Source organism: Dipodomys spectabilis, unplaced genomic scaffold (genome assembly GCF_019054845.1).
Source record: "Dipodomys spectabilis isolate Male_0828 unplaced genomic scaffold, ASM1905484v1 ptg000108l, whole genome shotgun sequence".
NCBI classification, from domain to species: domain Eukaryota; kingdom Metazoa; phylum Chordata; class Mammalia; order Rodentia; family Heteromyidae; genus Dipodomys; species Dipodomys spectabilis.
Genome location: NW_024870785.1, coordinates 9,036,384 through 9,057,505, shown reverse-complemented (window position 1 = coordinate 9,057,505; position 21,122 = coordinate 9,036,384). Strand labels below are relative to the sequence as shown.

The 21,122-nt window shown below is 40.6% G+C and overlaps 1 protein-coding gene across 1 annotated transcript in view; it reads left to right on the top strand.

The window, feature by feature from the left end:
• Positions 1-21,122, top strand: part of Fbn1 (fibrillin 1) — a 201,121-nt gene that overhangs the window by 80,849 nt on the left and 99,150 nt on the right. Inside the window, exons 6-9 of the mRNA XM_042687479.1 lie at positions 5,910-6,107; positions 9,713-9,838; positions 14,815-14,940; positions 17,861-18,019. Of these exons, the coding sequence (XP_042543413.1) occupies positions 5,910-6,107; positions 9,713-9,838; positions 14,815-14,940; positions 17,861-18,019 (609 nt within the window). The remainder of the gene's footprint in view (positions 1-5,909; positions 6,108-9,712; positions 9,839-14,814; positions 14,941-17,860; positions 18,020-21,122) is intronic.

Here is a 21,122-nt window from a genome sequence, read left to right as displayed (position 1 = left end):
GTTTGAGCCCAGGCTGGATTTAAAAGTTTGCTAGATTTAATCTCCAAAATAGCCAACAGAAAAGCAGGACTAGAACTGTGTTTCATATGGAAGATCACCAGTCTAGGGAACACAAGACTCTTAAGTTCAGACCTGCTACATATATAGTATATACATAGATAACAGATCGATGATAGATAGATAGATAGATAGATAGATAGATAGATAGATAGATAGATAGATAGATAGATAAGTAGATAGCACCCTTGACTGAGATACTGCTGTTCTTGCTTTTGAATTATAGAGACTGCTTCATGTTCAATGGTTTGGAAGAAACTGTAACAAGACAACTAAACTGAATAGTTTGATGACACTTGTTTTAGTAGCCTCTGTTCATCGGGGAAAGGACAGAATTGGATGGAACATGGCACCATCAGAGCCAACTAGTTCTTTAAAGTAAAATTTATAAACCATTGAACATGAAGGCATTTCTATGATTTTATTGTCTTGGTGGTAAACATGTCACACGTCTCAAGGTTTGGCTTCCACCCTTTCTCCACTCCTCCTCTTTTTCCTAGTAAAAATAATTTAGAGATAACTTAGGGAAAATGAAAGTCAGTAATGTAAGATTTGCAGCGAAGGAACAAATAATGACAGGTAAATGACTGTCTGAAAACGAGATATTCTCTTACCCTGAACATGATTTCTTACTGTTTTCTTCATCGCAGAGCAGAATAAAATGTGGTAGCAATTTTCTTAGTTGAACTTCTGCCACATGTAATCGGGTCCTGCAGAACTACAGCCTAGATTCTGGTGAACTGCTTAGTCTGCACGTTAGATTAAACGTTGTTCAATAAATCACCTTGTATCTGTAGTTTTGAATAAAACCTATGTTTGCCTATATAGTGGTAATAGGTTTAACTTATGAATTAAAGAAGTTGAAGCCTCAGGAAAAACAGTATTAGCATAAGAATAGTTTTGTGCTTACTCATGCTTGGTGTCTGATATTATTTTCCTTTGGTGCTAGTCCTAGAACTTGAACTCAGGGCCTGGGTGCTCTCCTTTAGCTTTTTTTGCTCAAGCATAGTGCTGCACCTCTTGAGTCACAACTCTGCTTCCAGCTTTTTGCTAGTTAATTGGAGAGAAGAGTCTCATAGGTTTTTCTACCTAGCTTGACTTCAAACCATGATTCTCAGATCTCATCCTCCTGAGTAGGATTACAGGTTTGAACTACTGGCACTGGGCTGTAAATTTTAAAAAGTAAAACATTTCATTATAGTTAAACGGTGCTGTTCATAGTGTAGTGATAATCATGTTTATCTCACAATGAATCCATGCTTTAGACAGAGTGGCTTAAGTGGAATCTTTTTGCATAACACAATTTAGTAAATTTTGATCATGGTCTTTAGATTGCAAATGGAGATCGACCCCAGGAAATCCTGGGTTCTAGCTCAAGGAAGAGGCTGGACTTGAGAGTTCATGATGGTGATGTGACACATATGTGCATGTGCTCTGAGAAATCAGAAGAGAGCTTGGAAATGGAATTCAGTTAGCTGTTAGAGCCGGAAAGGAGAGGGTGAGCTCTCTTTGGAAATATTGGCCTTCGCTGTTTAGTTGGTGAGTTGACAGTATAGTTTATTATACTGTAATTAATACAGGACACACTGCAGTATCTAGTAATAGAGCAATACTGAGGACAGGGGTATTATTTTTGCCTTGATTAGAATGTCAGTCCTAGATGAAAGACTCTGGGTTTGTGTTGAGAGGTAGCAGTTTCGGTTTTTGGACTATTTAATGTGTAAAGGTTAGACCTTTAAGTTTATCAGGTAGATAAACATCTTATGCACATCTTCAATGAATCCTGGAGCCATAAGTATTCCTTAGTGAAAGAAGAGAGAGGAAGGAAGAGGAGGAGGAGGAGGAAGAGGAGGAAGAGGAGGAAGAAGAGGAGGAGGAGGAGGTAAAAAAGAGAGGGACAACTTTCAGTCCTCTGCTGGGGTCAAAGTGGGGAGCTTTTGCAAAAGCAGATGCCCTGGTGTCCCCTGCTATACCTAGTGAATAATATTCCAAGGAGGAGTCCTGGAGGGGTTGGAGGTAGGACTTGGGCATCCACACTTTGCAGAAGTTTCCCTGGTGATTCCAGGATGTTCTGAGGTTAAAAAAATTACAGGAAAAAGAAGTAACAGGAGGTATGGGACTGATTATGATAATAGAGTTTCTGGGCTTTAATTTTCTTGAGGTGAAAAATGCTTTGAACTCTTCCTTCTGAGAGTTGAATTAAAATCCCATTGGCCAACCTACCTGGGAGAAATAAACAGTCTGTGACCTTCCCTGTCACGGAGAAATTGATATCTCATTCTTTAATTTGTAATTTTTATAAAAAGAAGGATTTAAGATAATTGGTGCCTAGTGCCCAAAATTACATCCTTGTACTCTCCTGCAGTTTGTGGTTGGATGACTGGGTGGGAGTGGCCAGGATTGGGAGTACCGCAGAGCACTCCCTGTGAATGGGTGCTTTTGCTTTGGGGTGAAGTGTGATTATGAATGAAAGTGAAATCACGCTTGAGGCTACAGCGTTCTGAGCTGCAGGCCGGGGAATGCGTTGAGGATCTGAGGCTTGTAGAGACGCAGACAGAACCCTGTTCTGGAGGGCAAATCTGAAGGGACTGGAAAGCAATCCTTGATCTAACCACTCAGAATGGGAACGAGGAGAGGCAGAATTTCCCATGAACTAGCCACACTAGACTAAGCCAGTTAAAAACAATTAAAATTAGGTTTTAATTTTAGAAAAGCTTGGCCCGACGCCCTAGATCTTATAAGGAACTGACTGAAGAACAATTTGCAAATAGAAAAGACTTTCTAATACTATAGTTTAATTACATTAAAACTGGCGATTTAGGTGGACGCCAACAATGACTCAGACTTTATGCAAGCATTGGATTAAGTTTATTCCCAGTCTAGTGCTAGGACCATCTGAAAAGAAAAGGAAAAAAAAAACGGTTCGTTCCTTTAGCATCCTATCACATAAGTGCTATGAGACTTAATTATACATAATTAGATTATTAGTAAGGAATTGGGAGTGTGGACAGATTCTTTCTATGGTTGGCGTATTGAGCTAAAAACAGCATTACTTTGACAAACTAAATGAAGCATAGGACAGAAAGTATGAACTGCCAAATGAGAATGGTATGTGAAAGAAAGCCACATTAGCACAGCTTTTTACCTTCCAAGAGATTTTTAGAACCAAATGTATTTCATTCAAATTATGCCCCTCTCTGCAGTGAGCAATGCTCTGTTGAAAATAGGGACCTCAAGTCTATTTATCTTCACTTGCTAATCTGCTAAACCAGCTCTTCTAAACGTGCAAAATGGCAGTGTCTGTAGTAATCAGTATGTGGGCTGGAAATGTGTGAAGTCCAGCGACTCTGTTCTATACAGTCAAATGTTTGCAAAGTATCCCATATATTAAATAAAGATACATCACCATGGCCTGCAGAAATGGCTAATGTATGTCGTCAGAGTTAGCAAAGGCTGTCCCTACTCTGTTTATTTACCTTGACACCAGAGAGCAAGAAGTGACTGACCTTGGAAACATCTCAAGACTTATTTTTCCTTGTCCAAAGCTATTCCAACAAGGAATTCACATCTGAAGTCATGAACCTGTATTCGGACAGAATTGAATTTTTCTTGGCATTCTGTGGTAGGCCTGAGTTTTGCTGGTACCGCTTACAAAACACCAGATTTGCATCTTCTCTGATTTTTTTTTGAATCCTTTTTTTATATATGATGATTCCACAGAGCATATTGGAAAACAGGAGGAAAGCCAAATCCTAGCAGTGTTGAAGAGAGGACCGTAAATTAAAATTCATGTTCCATTGTGCTTTTTCCAGAAAAGATTGAAAATGGCGTGCTAACATTAATATGTTTGGTTGACACAACTGCACATGTCTCAGTAAATTAGCAGGAAAGAAAGGAATAAACCCAAATCCTCTTCCTCATTACTAACATAGAAAGATTTTCTTTCTTTTCATTTTTGGGTTCACATAAGTTTGTAATATGAGGAGGTTTCACTGTGGTATTTTCATACTGTGCACAGAGTGTACTTTGAACAAATCCACCATGCTGTACCACATTCCCACTTCTCGTCTCTTCTTCTGCCTTTTCTATCTCTAAGGTAGACAGTTATACTTATTTTTCTAATTAAAAAGTCACACCATGGTAATTTTGTAATCTTACATACATGATCACCTTGAGATTAAAAAAAATTCATAAAAATTCTGATGGCTGTCTGGGTGCTAGTAGCTCACGCCTGTAATCCTAGCTACTCAGGAGGCTGAGATCTGAGGATCACAGTTTGAAGCCAGCTAGGGAAGAAAAATCCCCATGAGACTCTTATCTCCAATGAACCACTCAAAAACTGGAAGTGGTACTGGGGCTCAAGTGGTAGAGTGCTAGCCTTGAGCACAAAGAGGCTCAGGGACAGCATCCAGGCCCTGAGTTCAAGTGCACAACTGACAAAAAGAAAAGAGAAGGAAGGAAGGAAGGGAGGGAGGGAGGAAGAGAGGGAAGGAAGGTAAGGAAGGAAGGAAGGAAGGAGTCCTGATGGCTATTGTTTGAATTCAACATTTATAATTCCCAAAAGAATGCATCAGTAACCAACACTGAACATTATGTACTATAACAATGGAGAATTAGAATCAATTTACACCAACCATCTCACTCCTTATGTTAAAACCCTATTGTTTGCATAAGTACATTTTTCAAAATAATTGTTTATTTTTTTGTATTTGAAATAAGATATATCAAATCAAAACCAAACCAGATAACCATTTCTTTTGTTCAAACAAAACACCTCCCAGGAGGTGTTGTACAACTTATTTCAAGTTTTGAAAATCTTTACTTTTTCCAAACTATAAGCAAGAGCCTATAAGCTCTATGAAGGCAGAAGTTTAGTCTCTCTCTCTCTCTCTCTCTCTCTCTCTCTGTCATTTAAGTTTATTTTTAACTGATACTCAGAGCTATAAAAATGGCACATATAAATGAGTTAACATCTTGTTTCAATAGCTATAAACATGATTTATTCTTAATAAATCTGTCTCCTCAAATATTTATCCTTACTTCCAATATACTTTTTTCCCCCCAGATGTGGAAGAATACAGAACATTATTTTTACCTGTAACCAGCCTACTCTATAAAAGCACACCCAAACTACTTGTTCCTAATTTCCACTTAGCATGTGTTGATAACCTCTCCCTATCTCTCCCTTCCTTCCACTCTGCCTGGTACCCGCCCATTCTACTCTTAACTCCTATGAGATCAGCTTTTTGAAATCCACACGAGTGAGATCATGTCTTTCTGTTCCTGACTTAGCTCATTTAACATAATGATCTCCAGTTCCATCCATACTGCTGCCAATGACAGCATTTTTACCCTTTTTGTGGCTGAATAGCATTTCACAGTATGCATCTACCGAATTTTCTCAGTTCGTTAGTTGATGGACACACGTGAGTTGTCTTCAGTTTTTAGCTCTTGTGACCAGTGTTGTGATAACTCTGGAGTGCAGGTGTCTCTTTGACATTCTGCTTTCATTTCACTGATGCTCATAGGGGCTGAAAAACATTTCCTTGAGTGTTACTGTAACATCCCAATGTTAACATTTGTACACCAAATTTACTGTCAAAGAGTTTTTCCTGAGTTCATCTCATCCTTGCATGCATCTTCGGAGTGGATAGGAACTGGTGGTCTTCCTTTTTAAAGATGAAGAAAATGGGGTTCAGAGGTAGAGAATATAAGGCTGACTACCAAAGTCACTGGTACTTGTTTCCTCTACAAGTCTACTTTCTGAAGACAGATGGGGTCCAGGAGTTGTCCTCCGAGCACAGTTCCCCGCTTTTCTAGACTTTGATGGGATTGTTGTTCTTTCTTTTTAGATTACAGAACAGGTCCTTGCTTCACTGTGGTCAGCAACCAGATGTGCCAGGGACAGCTCAGCGGGATCGTGTGCACAAAAACTCTCTGCTGTGCCACCGTGGGCCGAGCCTGGGGCCACCCCTGCGAGATGTGCCCTGCCCAACCTCACCCCTGCCGCCGCGGCTTCATTCCAAACATCCGCACAGGAGCATGTCAAGGTAAACCTTCAGTGTGATCAGTTATTTATTGGATACTGACTTGCCCCGAAGAGCCGTTCTTCAGTGAACTTAGGCAGAATGAAAAACCTGTGTTAGAGACAAACCTCCAATGTGACTACCTGCATGACTTCAGGAACGTGGCTCATAAGACACAGCTGAAGTCTCATTTGGAGCCCTCTGACTCCAGGGCTCACAGTCACGCTGTGTCTTGATAGAGGATAGGGACACAAAGCAAGATTGGAGAACAAGGTGGTTATTGTTATGTTGTTTTTTCATTCCCCCCGCCCCCCTATCCTTGCCTTTGAAACTGTTAAGAGTTCCTACATCTCATGGCTGGCACTTAACTGACCTGAAGTAAATTGTTCCTCTCGACATTTGACATGCTACATTATGCATATTTTTTTTTTATAAGTCAGAAATAAATTAGAATTGGTTTCACACTTTTAAATATCCCCAGATGTTGCCTGCTCCCTTCTTCTGCCTCCTAGAAACCCTTCCTTTGTTTTTGGCGTTTGCTCTAGATCCTCCAGCTGTACACATTCTTTCGTTGTCTAGATATCTGGCAGGAAGCAAGAGGAAGGGAGCAGAGGCAGCTTCCTGCTAAACTGATGGCACTGAAAACTCCCAGGTCATCCCTGCTGCCCTCCGCGCATTTTAAAAAAGACAATTAACAATATTCTCAGAAAACTCAGGATACACTTTAGTGAGGCAAACAGATAACAGTTTGGCTGTGCTCTGTATGTTCATTCTAAAAATATCCTGCACGAGCCCAGAATTTGGCCTTGGTCACACAACTTTGTGGGCCTTCATTGCATTATACTCCAGTAAATTCCACTTCGGATACTCTTTGTGCTGGCTGTTGCTGTTTTTTTTTTTGGATCCGGTCGTGGGGCCTGAACTCTGGGCCTGGGCGCTGTCCCTCAGCTCTTCAGCTCAAGGCTAACGCTCTACCACTTGAGCCACAGCGCCACTTCCGGCTTTTTTCTTTTTTGCTTATGTGGTGCTGAGGAATCGAACCCAGGGCCTCAGGCATGCAAGGCAAGCGCTCTACCACTGAGCCACCTTCCCAGCCCTGTTGTTGTTTTTTTGTGTGTATCACATACAACATCTTTGCATTGACCCACCCCCCCAACAGATAATGTTCCATGTCAGGAGCAGCACGGAGTTGGTTTGAAACTCTGGAACTATCCAAGGATTGACTGTAGAATTTTGTAAAAACAAGAGTTAAAGTAAAACAAAGTAAAGTAAAAACAAGAGTAAAGAGGCAGAAAGTTCCAGTGAAGCATTGTCAGTCCCTGTATTTTGAAGTTAGCGAATTTGCCCATGAACTGGCTGACAATGACGTGAAACGAAGGTCTCTAGTGCCCAACTCTCTGTCCACAAATTCATGGTCAGAGGTTCAGGTGTGCACAGGAGCAAGGGAAAGAGAAGGGAAAGGGATAATTTGACTATTCCTTACTTTGTGATTTGTTTCGTACAATCTGGATTTGGCCAACATACACTTCCTGTTCTTTCCTGGCTGCTATTCAGTATACCCACCAAGAAAGACTTAAAAAAAAAAAAAAGACAATTTGTGAAAAAAAAATAGTAGTTTATATTGCCACTTGGAGAATGAAATTCATCTGGGTGTTGTTTGGTTTGGGACCAACACACTATCATCTCGGGCTGTCTCTTGTTGGTCTCTGCCCGCCTTGGCAGATGTGAAGGGCGGTGGTCAAATGGGTTCATAGCGGGCTTCTCATGTCTATGGTCTTTGTACATGAACCAATGGAGAGCTGACCTCTTGTATATTTTCTCTTGCCTTCTAAACATCAAGATTTGTTCAGTCTGTGAAACCACGATTTCAAACAATATAATAAACATATTCAAACTATCAAGAGAATGGAAAATTCTGCTCTAAGGCAAAACTGAAATGGACTATGAAACCTAATCCAATTATATTTCAATATAGTCATTCATTTGTGGGTCAGAGCAGTCCTTGGAAACAGGAAGTGACACTTGCATGCCAAAATAAATGGCTCTGCTTTAAGTGCCTCTTTCACTGCACGCTGACGTTTCTCAACGAGGAATGTTGAGATCCTACGAATGGCAGTCATTCTGTTGCTTCACTGACTTAAGAGTGAAGTTAAAAAGGACACTGGCTTTCCAGAGCTCTAGAAGAATACTCAATATCCAGGAAAAAAAAACCAAAACCATTAGATTCTCACTGAGAGCACTTTATCAAATAGTCTCTTCCCTGTCATGTCTGAAGAGAAGGAAAGAATGTACACCTATATTTAGTCTCTACAGCTGGGACGATTCGTTTTGTTCTGGAAAGGCTGGTAGTTTGGGATTATACATTGAACCACAGGTGGGTCCCCAGGTGCTTGGCTAGAGCACCCAACAAAGAGAACAGAGTCCTAGGCTCTGGAACCTTTGTTATGGACAGTGCATGAAACAAAACTGTTACGTACGAGATCCTTTGACAGTACAGGCCAGGGCACTGGATGTTTCTATTAAAGTGGCCAGAGAAGAGCTCATGGCTGAAGGGGGCACTGTGGGTCAGGGACTGAGGGGTAGGACAGAATGAACCCCACTGTGTTCTGGAAAGAACATTCCAGGCAGAGGACCTACCACTACAAAACTCGGAGGCAGGCGTGTCTTGGTGTGTCTGATGTGCTTTAAGAAGACCATCTATGTGGTAAGAGAGTAGTGAGGGAGGGAGGAAAGTGAGAGATGAGATCAGAGAGGTTGCATAGAATGGTCTAGAAGTATGCAGGGACTTGAGTTTTGTGTTGGAGACTTACTTTTAAGAAGGTGCCCTCTCACAGCTGCTCAGCCAATGAAATAGGACTAGAGCCGAGGCCTGGGCCAGACTGAGGAAACCCTGATTTTCTGAGAAATTTATTGTTTACTGCATGAGACTTTTCCAAGGCCAAGGGTATATAGTCTGAAGGAGCCGACACAAATTTTGTTTTAAGTAAGCCATTCAGTACAACACTTAAAGGTTGTCATATTGTAGATTATATTACATTTTAATTTTTAAGGATTTCTTGAATAAGTCTTATGATTACTACCAATCTGGAGGTGAATGGCAGAGAGGAACTAAAGGCCTTGTTCATAATACTCTTACATTCTGCTACGTATGAAATGAAACTCACAAGTTATAGAAATATCCTCCTCTGCATGAGAGAGGATACAAGGTAGGAAACTGAAGAATACTTAAAAAAAAAAATAGAGGGCTGGGAAGGTGGCTCAGTGGTAGAGTGCTTGCCTTGGGTTCGATTCCTCAGCACCACACAAGCAGAAAAAAGCCGGAAGTGGTGCTGTGGTTCAAGTAGTAGAGTGCTAGCCTTGAGCTGAAGAGCTGAGGGACAGCGCCCAGGCCCAGAGTTCAGGCCCCACGACCAACAACAACAACAAAAAAAAATAGAATGTCCTTGCCTTGCTGTGTTAGTAACTATTTTTGTATTCTGTAATTATGAGAAGTAGTTTGTCTTATCATATTCCAAGTGTGATCCCACACACACCGATATAAACACGGTAATGGAGTTGTGGACAAATGAGCGTATTTTCTTATGTAACTAACTTTTATATGAATCTTTGTCTTTTGCAAAATTTGACAGATGTGGATGAATGCCAGGCCATCCCTGGACTCTGTCAAGGTGGAAATTGCATTAATACCGTTGGGTCTTTTGAGTGCAAGTGCCCTGCTGGACACAAATTTAATGAAGTGTCCCAAAAATGTGAAGGTAAGCAATCTCATGCTCTTTCATTAAGGGGGATGGGCCAGGGCAGGCAGAACTCAACGTCAGCCACACGTTTGTTTGCAAGTTGTTCCTACATCCTTCTGTCTTTGTCATCTCCATGAAAGTGTAAATACAATATTCCTACTAGGAATTCTATTCCTTTGTACTGTTGAACTCTCACTGGGAGAGAAAAAAATACTCTGCAGCTTTTTCCACATTTTTAGACACCCCCCCCCCCAAATAAGAGGTCCATCTGAATCGAATTAAATGTTAAAACATGAAGTATTTGGGGGCCAATATTTGGTCTACAATGTTCAAGACACATGTTTCTGCATAGTTCTAGACATATGAATTCAAATTTGATCATTAGATCTCATTCTGAATAATACATCGTCTGGCGTTTTTTTCTGGTTACAATGTATGTTTGGGTTTTCTTTGTGGAGGAGTGGCTATTAACCCATATACTTATGTTCCTAGTACAAGTTTAAGATTTTCTTTTCTAGCCAGGCACTGGTGGCTCACACCTGTAATCCTAGGTACTCAGGAGGCTGAGATCTGAGGATCACAGTTTGGAGCCAGCCCGGGCAAGAAACTCCGAGAGACTCTTATCTCCAATAAACTTCTGTAGCTCAAGTTGGAGAGTGCTCACCTTGGCAAAAGAAGCTCAGGGACAGTGCCTAGGCCCTGAGTCCAAACCCCAGGACTGGAAAAATTTTAAAAAAATTTTTTTAAAAGAGAAAGAGAAGAAGTTTTCTCAGTTTGATATATTCAGTCCCAAGAGATATCAACAACATCAAGACTGAGGACAAACATAGGTTATGTAAACTTACCACGTCTCTGTTTTGTGTTCTGAAATCCGACAGCTTCCAGCCTAGGGTAGAGTTCATTTTCTGTCTCTTTGTTGTTCACTAAGACCAGTCGTTAACAGGAATATTCTGTGGATATAGATGGGACAGAAGGTATAGATGTTACATTCATACAATAGAAAAATGGCAGGGGCACCTGGCAAAGGAGACCTGTCCACCCCTTCATAGTTGGGAAACAGAGAGAGAGGCTCAGGGACAGAGGTTCTGGTGTCTCTTCTAGAGGGTCTGCCCCAGTGATGTAACTTTCTCCCTCTAGGCCCTAAAGGTTCTTCCACTTATAGTAGTAGCCTGATCTGGGGACCAAAACTTCAACATTAGGATCTCTGGGAGACAGATAAGATCAAAACAATAACACTTCTGAGCATTGTTGGCTTTTAAATATTTCTCTCTCTCTTGATTTGGAGAAGTATTTTTTAAACAGTACTTTATCTGATCACTGATTAAATCAAATGGGTCTCAATAAATTTATAGGATGCTAACTACCACTAGATTTGAGGAGGTTTGCTTTAGATTGCTTTTGATGAGATCTTCTTTTTTCAGGATTCTTCCTTCTTTCTCTTAATAACCTAATTTCCCCAAACTTAAAACTTGTGGACCGATGCTTATATAAATATGCACAATCTAGATGAATTTTAAATATACAATAGCAAGGGGAAGTGAGTTAGGTAATAATGAGTAGACTTTCATTTAAGAAGAAAACGATAAAGATTTATGGCTGTGATTTGAGAAAAGAGAGAAAGAGTTCCTGTCCACCTTTTTTGTTGCCTTTTCCAACTGCAGAGTGCATGTGCTTTTGGAAACCAAGTTCATATTTGCATAGGTTTCCGTGGAAGGAAATTAGAAGTAAAAAGTGTAATTAAGGGATTAAGTTTTATTTCTGGAAGAATTCCCTTGGATTCTTAATTAACCACTAATATTTTGGGATTTAGATGATTGTCAGCCCAGTCATCAACAATTAGAATAGCACTGCCTGATGCAAAAGATTTTTTTAAAAAATGTGGCTCCTAAGTTCATGCACTCTCTAATACATGAACCAAAGACCTTAAGACTTCCTCTTTCCAAATAATGGCATATTTATGTGATGGCCACTTGCTATTAGGAGCTTTTATGCTTTCAGGCACCCACGAGAGTCCTTGGGGTTACGTGACCCTTTGTTACGGGTGGGGCTTATCCTCTGGCTGTGTGCAAGCCTTTCCTTCTTGTTGCTTGGGGAATTTGGCATCTAATACATTTAGGCAAAAGAGCCCTGTGATCAAGGTGGACCTGTTAAGTCCTCAATCTCGTATAGAAGCCTAGCCACATCAGCTGCCATCTCTGAGTCACTATAGTATCTTGAGGGGTTCCATGTCATGAAAGAAGCATGCCTGGACACCAGAGGTACAGCAATCTGGTCCTGTGTTCACACCTACATCATGGACATTCAATGAGGTCACATCCTCAAAGTATTTAGATAATGCCTAATTCTCTACACACATACTCTCGTTATTATCATAGTTGCCATGGTTATCTTCAAAAAAGAGTCTACTTCTAACCTAGCTGGTATGCAAAAGATGTGTCCTCTAGCCTTATCAAACTAAGTTTTTTAATAGCCTTTTCTGATCTTTGCAGCCACTTAAGCTCTTTGGGTATTGGTGATTGATATATACTCACTGGCCTTAATGAAGATGACAACCATCCATTTTTTAATAGGTTGAAAATATTTTACCCTTTTTGTTGTTGACTTAGCATGCATTAAGAATGTGGGGTTCCATTGGGATAATCTTGCAGATCCTTATAGTGTGCTCTGAGCACGTTTATTACCTCTACTACACACAATGCATGCCCTTCACTTCCTAAACTGCATTTAGTGGGTTGAAGAAATATTTTTTTGCTGGGCACTAGTGGCTCATGCCTATAATCCTAGCTATTCAAGAGGCCGAAATGTGAGGATTGTGGTTCAAAACCAGCCTGGGCAGGAAATTTGTAAGACATTTATCTGCACCAAACTACCAAAAAAACCCACTGGAAATAGAGCTGTGGCTCAAGTGGTAGAACACTAGGCTTGAGCATAAAAGCTAAGGGACAGTGCCCAGAACCAGTACACAGACACACACAGACACACACACACACACACACACACACACACACACGCACGCACGCACGCACGCACGCACGCACGCACACACACACACACTCTGTCTGTCTCTCTGTCTGTCTGTCTATCTTGAGATAATCTGTAGCAGATAGTTACCTTTGGTCGATCTGTAGTAGGCATTATCTTTTAGGGACATTTTGTCGGAAGTATGTTCTTCTTTATTGTTTTGTCTTCTGCCTTTAAATGAGGTTTGGAATACCATAGACTCTTTGATACTCTTGTTTGATTGGATTTGTGTGTTTGTATTAAGTAAAAATGTGGCTGAAGAAAGATCTATGATAAAGACCAGTTTTAAAATGCTCTTTGAGATATTATAGATTCTACAACATTTGTCCCTGCCCTTGGCCATTACTTTGCTTGAGTGTTTCACTCCAGCAACATTTTTATCTGCTAGAATAAAACATGCACCTTTACCATTACACAAATTCTCAGTGACATTGCTGTTTATGTTAGCATTGGTTCTCATATAAACAACACAACATTGTTTGCTTTAGTGTCTAGCCTAGCAAAGAGGAATGCATTGAAAATGTCATACTGCCTCTACACAGTTTTACTACTGCCTTTTGACTAACCAAGTAAACTAGAGCCCAACTATACTTAAGTCTGAGCCATGTAGAGCCCTACTTTGCTATGGTGCAGAGTAGAAGTTAGGCTAGAGAAGCTATGTTCTTATTTGAAGTCAGAGCTTTTGTGAGCTTCAGTGGTGTCAGCCTGTCCATTACAGTACTGGGGACAAAGTCAACCTATCCTGGGATAACAAGACAGACCTGCTCATTTGTTTCAGAGAGGAGACCGGGTAGGTTCCCTGAGCCCTGACTTAACTTCTGCACTAAACGAGGATTTCTCAGTTTTCCTTCTCAAGTTCTTCTGTGCCACATGTTCACATTTGTCCACGTGTAGCGTGGGTTCGTCCAAAGCTCCTATTATAGTAAACAGATTGGTCCTAATGGAACATGCATAGCTGCTTTTCAGAAGATCAGTGGCCTCAGGCCTACCAGGCTGACCCTGGTTTTGGCCTCTGTAGTATTCAGTTTGCTTAATCGGAGATGTACTAAGGAATTAACTAGAGGAAGAGAAAGAGAAGAGAAGAGAGTGCACAGACAGAGAAGGTTTGCTGTGGTACATCCCAGAAATCACCTTTGCTAACCCCAGAAGAAAATGGGGAGTTGGAGTAGTGGCTTTTGGAGTTGTACTGCGTTGGGTTGAGACGTGTCTGTCATGGGGCGTGGAATACATGAGGAGACTGCCACCTTGGACGAGGCAGCCTTTTGTAACCCAGGCAATGATTCCCAAAAGATCTGAGAGCCAAAGGCAGCGTACTGACAGTCCTCCCCAGGAGCTGGGACAGCAAGGCCTTTCTTCAAGAAAACTCTGGGGAGATTCAGTGTCTCACCAAGTGTACATTCCCCAAACCCACAGAAAGCCATCTAATGGTAGTTTGGGTGTGCCAATGAAAAACCAAAGATGGTACTTGCAACCTGGTCCCGTCACTCAAGTTGGCCCACTCTTGCTCAGTACTCAGACCACAGTGCTTCTCTGAAGGATTTCATTATCTGATTGTAGAAAACTGGATTAAAAAGCAACAGAGGAAGCAAAGAAGAGCATAGAATATTAGTAGGGAGTAGAATTCCATACAAAACATGGAGAGGAGAGGAAAAGTGAAATTTCAAACTAAATGGCATCTGGCATATTAGCATACCAAAGTTAATTGTTGAGACAACCACAATTTTCAATTTTAAAAAGGGGTGAGTTTACTTTGCTTTAATCTCTTGAATTTGGTAAACCCCTTGGGTAAATCTGTTTTAAGAGAAGCACATATTCTGGACTCACTACTTCTCCGGGTAGGTTTTATTTTGTAAAGATGCCTGTTTCCAGTGACGTGATTTTTAACTAGTGATGCATCCAAATCCCCATAACCGTTGCTAGTGTCATCCTGCCTTCTACCAATACTCAAACTCTTTTCTTCTCTTACGTTCCAGACATCGATGAGTGCAGCACAATCCCTGGAATCTGTGATGGGGGCGAATGTACAAACACAGTCAGCAGTTACTTCTGCAAATGTCCTCCTGGTTTTTACACCTCTCCTGATGGCACCAGATGTGTAGGTAGGTTTAATGAAGATGTCACTGCAAAGAAAAAAACCAGTGCTTCAATGGAAGTCTTTTTTGAGTAAGTTTGTTGAGCATGCCGGGGGGGGGGGGGGGCACATCAGGCCTCCTCAGCTGGGGTAGAAGGGTGCAGGTATGGGACTGGAAACGTATTGGTTACTTCAAACACCCTGGTAAAACCAGAGGCCTCCTGGGGCTAGGATGGGGAGCTGTTACCCTCCTCTTCAGTCACTTCACAGGGTCACCGTTCATTCAGGTCAGAAATTTTGCAATGATGCCTTAATTGGTCTTCCTGTTTCCTGGCCTCTGTACAATCCATCCTGTCAGATTTATCTTCCTAACATTGCGCTTTGATTAAGTTACACAGCTGCTCAAAAAAATTCTCAAGTAGTTTTCCACTAGCCTTTAGAAACTGATGGTTTTCAGTCTGTGTCCAATGGATTTTTTTTTTTCAGATGCTAGGTAAGGCCCACAAGGACTGCAAAGGTTGAAGGACTCCTTGCTACTGTTCTCTCTCTCTCCCTCTCCCTCTCTCTCTCCCTCCCTCTCCCTCTCCCTCTCTCCCCCTCTCTCTCTCTCCCTCTCTCCCTCCCACCCCTCTCTCTCTGTTTCTCTCTCTTTCGTGGTATCCTGCTTGCTCTCTCTCCGGCTCTTCTCTCTGTCTGGCTCTCTGCATGTCCTGACAATTCCACCCTTATTTGATGTAATATTTGGGTTCCTTATAAGATATCACAATCACACAATATTTGACAGCTTCTAGATGTAACAAGTATTAAGACTTCCTCTAGAATCCTAAGACTGGGCACAGCCCAATAAATAAAGGGCTTCACTCTCTAACCCTCTCTCAAACTTACCAACCTATTGCTGCAGTCCAGACTTCTCCCCCTCAAGTGGACCATTCATTTAGCTCCTTCATACTTCTAGTCATCCACCTTACACCACTTAAAACCCTTCTTCCCTATTCTAGTCCCCTTTTGTGCTTACACTCAGGCTCTGTCTTCGAATACATCTCAACTGGGTTGATGTGAAAGCAGTTTCTCTCTTCCTTGAAGACATTCTTTTTATAAGTGGATTTACAGGGGAACCTGTGTGTCTGTGTGTTTCCGTCTTCCTGATTACGTTTAAGCTGCCCTTAAAGACCAGTAACTACTGCCCTTCCATGCCTAGTGGGTGTGGGCCTACTTGTTTGTACATAGTAGGTGCTCAGTAGGTATTTGTTAAATATCATCACAAGTAATTCCTCCTCCTCTTCCTTCTCCTCTTCCTCTTCTTCCTCTTCTTTCTTTTCTTCCTTTTGTTCCTCTTCCTCTTTTCCCTTTTCTCCCTCTTCTTCTTCTACTGTACTAGGGTTTAAATTTAGTCCCTCATAATTGCTAGTCAACCACTTGAGATATACCCACAGCACTCTTGTTGTTTTTTTTTTATTTTTTTAGATAGGGTCTTTCACTTTTCCCCCTACAACCTGACCTTGACCCACAGTTCTCCTACCAATACCTCTGATGTAGCTGGATTTCAGGCACGTACCACAGTGTCTGGCCAAGTAGTTATTATCAAGGTAAAGCTAGGAAGCCTGTATCACATAGCCTTGAAGAAATGCTATATTTTTGAAGTTTATCTGGTCCATGTTTTCAAAGCTGACCTATACTTTTCTTTCATAGTTTGTCTAGCTTTTTTTTTTATTCACTTAAGGTAAATAAGTTAAAGATCTGTAAATTAGCCTTCATTTTTATTTTTATGTCATTTTTATTTACTGTAGAAAATTCTTTACTTTTCAAAACTTTGGTTGGTTGTCTTTTTTGTTTTTGCTTTTTTTTTTTCTGTTTGTTTTTGTTTGTTTGGTGGTTAATTAGTGATATGAGTCTGACAGGCTTCACCTGCTCAGGCTGGCTTTGAACTATGATCTTCAGATCTCACCTTCATGAATAGCTAGGATTACAGGCATGAGCCACCATTGCCTAGTCTCAGAACTTTCTTTTAGCTGGACTGTGCAGGTATCTGTTTTTACTAGAAGAGAGGTACATCCTCAGCACATACCGGGTGTCCCTACCTGTGCCTTACTTCCTGTTTTCTCCTTTTTTCAGTATTGTCTCAAAGTTGTGACCTTTCAGTGGCTCAGAGTCACATTGTGGTATGTCAAATGATGTCATAACAACCAGAGAAGATGTAGTCAATAAAAATGATACATAAGAAAGTGTCTGATCCTGTCGCTTTGGAAGATACTGTTCTGCCAAAAATAAAATTCTTCTCGAGCTATTGTATTTTATAGAACGAATTATTTTCAGTCACTGGTGTTTTGAGCTTATAAATATCTAAAGCTTTATAAAATGTGTTGAGACCTTGGTACAAAGGGAAGTATTGACTGAGAAGCATTAGATCTGAGGATGAAGTAATTCATTCCTTTAAAAAAAATTCTCACAAAGTCACAGACTCACCATTTCCAGCTGAAAAATAAGGAAGATTGTCTAAGGATCAGCGACCACAGCACAGATTTAATGCTGTTTTCCAATACATTTATATAAGTGTTCGCCTAAAGTGGCCCAAATTAAGTAGTTTGAAACCAAGGACAACCTAGGCTGCCTTCAGAATAGAGACATGTCTTTATAAATAACTGACACTGCTAGTGGTTTTCCTGGTGTCATTTCTTCCTATGACACATATGGTTTTCACCATTCATTCCCACCTTGAGTTGGGAAAGCAAGACTTTGGCCAAGGGCACCAGCACACAGGGGCCAAAGGCACGAGACAAGGCACTTCTGATAGGAGCGCTGAGCTCTCAGCCTCGCTTCTGTGGGACACGGGTGTGAGTCAGCTCTGCCACTGCCTTGGAATGAGAGATCGAGGTACCAAGGCAGGAGCTTGTTCTCACTGGATGCTTGTGTGTGTGTGTGTGTGTGTGTGTGTGTGTGTGTCTCTTCAGATGTTCGCCCAGGATACTGTTACACAGCCCTAGCAAATGGACGCTGCTCTAACCAGCTGCCCCAGTCGATCACCAAAATGCAGTGCTGCTGTGATGTCGGCCGATGCTGGTCCCCAGGGGTCACAGTCGCCCCTGAGATGTGTCCCATCAGATCAACAGGTAAGAACCCTTCCGGTCATTAGGGTGTATTCCAACCCAACCCTTACAACTGGTGGTATTGTGTATAATGCAGACCCAAGGGGAAATGCAGATAAACAGATAAGACTCCAGAAAAATGATGTTCTTGGAGAATCTCCTCAGATAATGCACAGGGGAAATGCAAAGGTCTGTACAAACTACTGTTTTCAGATACTACTCATTACTAAGTGTCTTATATATGGTACTCAATGACTCAGAAGGATAAAGCCATTTCCCTAGTGCACACATTTCTTCTTTCCTCTTCCTTTGGCCAATTCCTATTGATTTTTTTTCCTTCATGACTTCTCTTTTATCTATTATATTCCCTTCATTTCCGCTAAAATCTGTTTTCTATAGTCGGAACAGTTGCAGGAACTTCCCAGCTCGTCAACGTGAAATCCTCAGCTGCCACAAACATTTCCCTATAACTCATTTCATGTTCAATTAAAGAATTATGTTTAGGGAATGTCCAGAAAAAATTTCCCGTGGGCTGTGAAGTGGCTCAGTGGCAGAGCCTCAGCACCACATAAGCAGAAAAAGCCAGAAGTGGCACTGTGGCTCAAGTGGTAGAGCATTAGCCTTGAGCTGAGGAGCTCAGGGACAGTGCCCAGGCCCAGAGTTCAGGCCCCACGACTGACAAAAAAAAAAAAAAATTTCCCCAGGATGAACTCAATCAATATTTGATAGTCCAAGACATATTTTCCTCCAAAGAAAATGTGACTTCTTGACTTAACATTTGCAGTCCCTAAATCTGATCCCAGTTCATCCTTTAACAGTTGGTATTTATGGTAGCTTTGTTTTCTAATTAGATTCTGCAATTCAGTTTTCCTTCAATGTAGTCTAAACTTTTCTAATTGCAATCTGTCCTTTTATCTGAAACTTCTGCACAGTTCAGGTCCTTTTTCCTACTCCCATTCTTATAATCTTTTCTTGCAATATACTGTCTTATGCATTAAGGATCTGGTCAAATGTAACTTCATCCATGAGCTTCCCAAGATAACCCCAGCCGGAAATGTTTCAGCTTCGTTGTGCTTGTTATTTTGCTGTAGCACAGTCCCATACTGTCTGCCTTGTGCCTACTTGTGTTCATGGATTGCTTTTTTACAATTTGGTAAGTCTCATTAAGAGATCTAACCCGTGGCAATCCCATATATATATATATATATATATATATATATATATATATGCACACACGCTACATATATATATTAATGTTCTTTATATTTTCAGAGTATTTAGCAAGATCTTTCTTACAGAAGGCGTTTTAGATAAAGGACTGATAGGTACTATTTTCTCCATCAATACTAACTTAAGACTGAACTCAATAGCTTTCTTTAACTTGATTCCTGAAAAGTTGTTAGTTTAGAAGAGGCAGTGAATGTAAGGATGGATGAGTGCAGAGTTAATGTGATACGTCAGAGTTTACTCTTCTCAGGATATGAGTTTCTCATCATATAGACCAGCTCACAGGTGTTACTATAACATTTCTTGTTTATTGCTGCAAATTGTGAGTATGGATTAAAGAAACAATAAAATTTATATATATATATATATCTTATGATCCAACAAGTCATATATCTTGTTTAATTTGCTCTTTTTCATGCCCCCAGCCCCAGTCTACCCTTTGGAGTTAAATGCAGGACCATGTACTAGATCACTATTTAGAAGAAGTATGACCTCCTACTACGATTTGGCTTTGATACCCAGGGAATTGTTTTTAAATGCCTTTGCTAACTTGAAAGTGAGCTGCATTGATAGGAATTCCTCATGTTGACCGAGAAAGGACTAGGGCAGGGGTAGGTGTCAGCAGGAAGGCCTACTTTGGAACAGATGGAGCACATTGGGTTCCTGTGTATGGCTTTTCAGGGAGTCATTCCCCAAAATGCATCACTAGAAGATGCCCAATCCTGAGACAGCCTGATTAAGCAAACTATTTTGTTTGATTATTTTTTTTCTCCAGAAGGTCTAGGACCAGAACTATTGAAGTTAGCTCTGCTTATGGAAAAGGCTGATATAGGAAGGATTTTAGGTTAGCCAGCTTTTCTGGGTATATGTATAATATACATTATATATAATTATATGTTACACATAATTATCTGTTAATATATAATTACATGTTAATATATATTATATAGTATAATATGCAAATATATTATCTTTAAAATTGTATCTTAATATGTACTATGTACTTTACATAATTACACTATAATATAATTGCATTATATATAACATATAATTATATATAATATACATATATGTAATCTCTGGGCTAAATGGAGATAGGAAAAATAGAGGTCAGATGAACAAAATCAGCCTCTGTTGTTGATCTGCATAGAAAAGAGTTCATGAGAAAATTATTAATCTCTAGAAAGTAGGAAAGAGTTTAGGACCCAGTGTGATATACTTTCCTATGGGGCTTAAGACGAGTTTAATGGCATTCTTAAGGTAATATAGCCACCTCATTAGCAAAAATACGGATAAGCTGTTCAACTTCTTTTATACATGTCTGAAAGGAATTTCAAAAGAAAGGCTGAACTGGCACAAGCACTGAACAAGTGCTTGGAAACAAAGTGAACCCCTAATAGAGTTGTCATTCACGGAAATCCACCGTATAATGAAATCCTCTTAGGTGCATTCTACAGAGGCAGGCTGAGAATGAGAATTAGGTATGAGTTGTACATGATCCTCGACTTCAAAGACCACACAGTCTCATTGGTAGAAATACGGCAGAAGCAGGTTCTCAGGGAATGATGCTTATTCCTGGTGAGACAATAACTCTCTATAGGAAGGAGTCTTTGATCATTGTGGTTTGACAGAAGGGATTATAGCATCCTGAGTCAGGGAAACATAAACAATATACAAATCCTTTCTCAATACAGTTGAGTACTACAGACTCTCTGTGGGCTGAAGTTCTAGATAAAAATGCAGTAATAGAATTCTCTGAAAACATAAACTTAATCTGAGTTGCAAGTATGAAATATGAGTGAAGAAATTTTGAAGTCTCACTCTGACATTTCCTCCTTCTCCCAACACTACCTGTTTATTTCGAAAACATGCTGAGGCAAGAATGTCCCCTTCTGTCCAT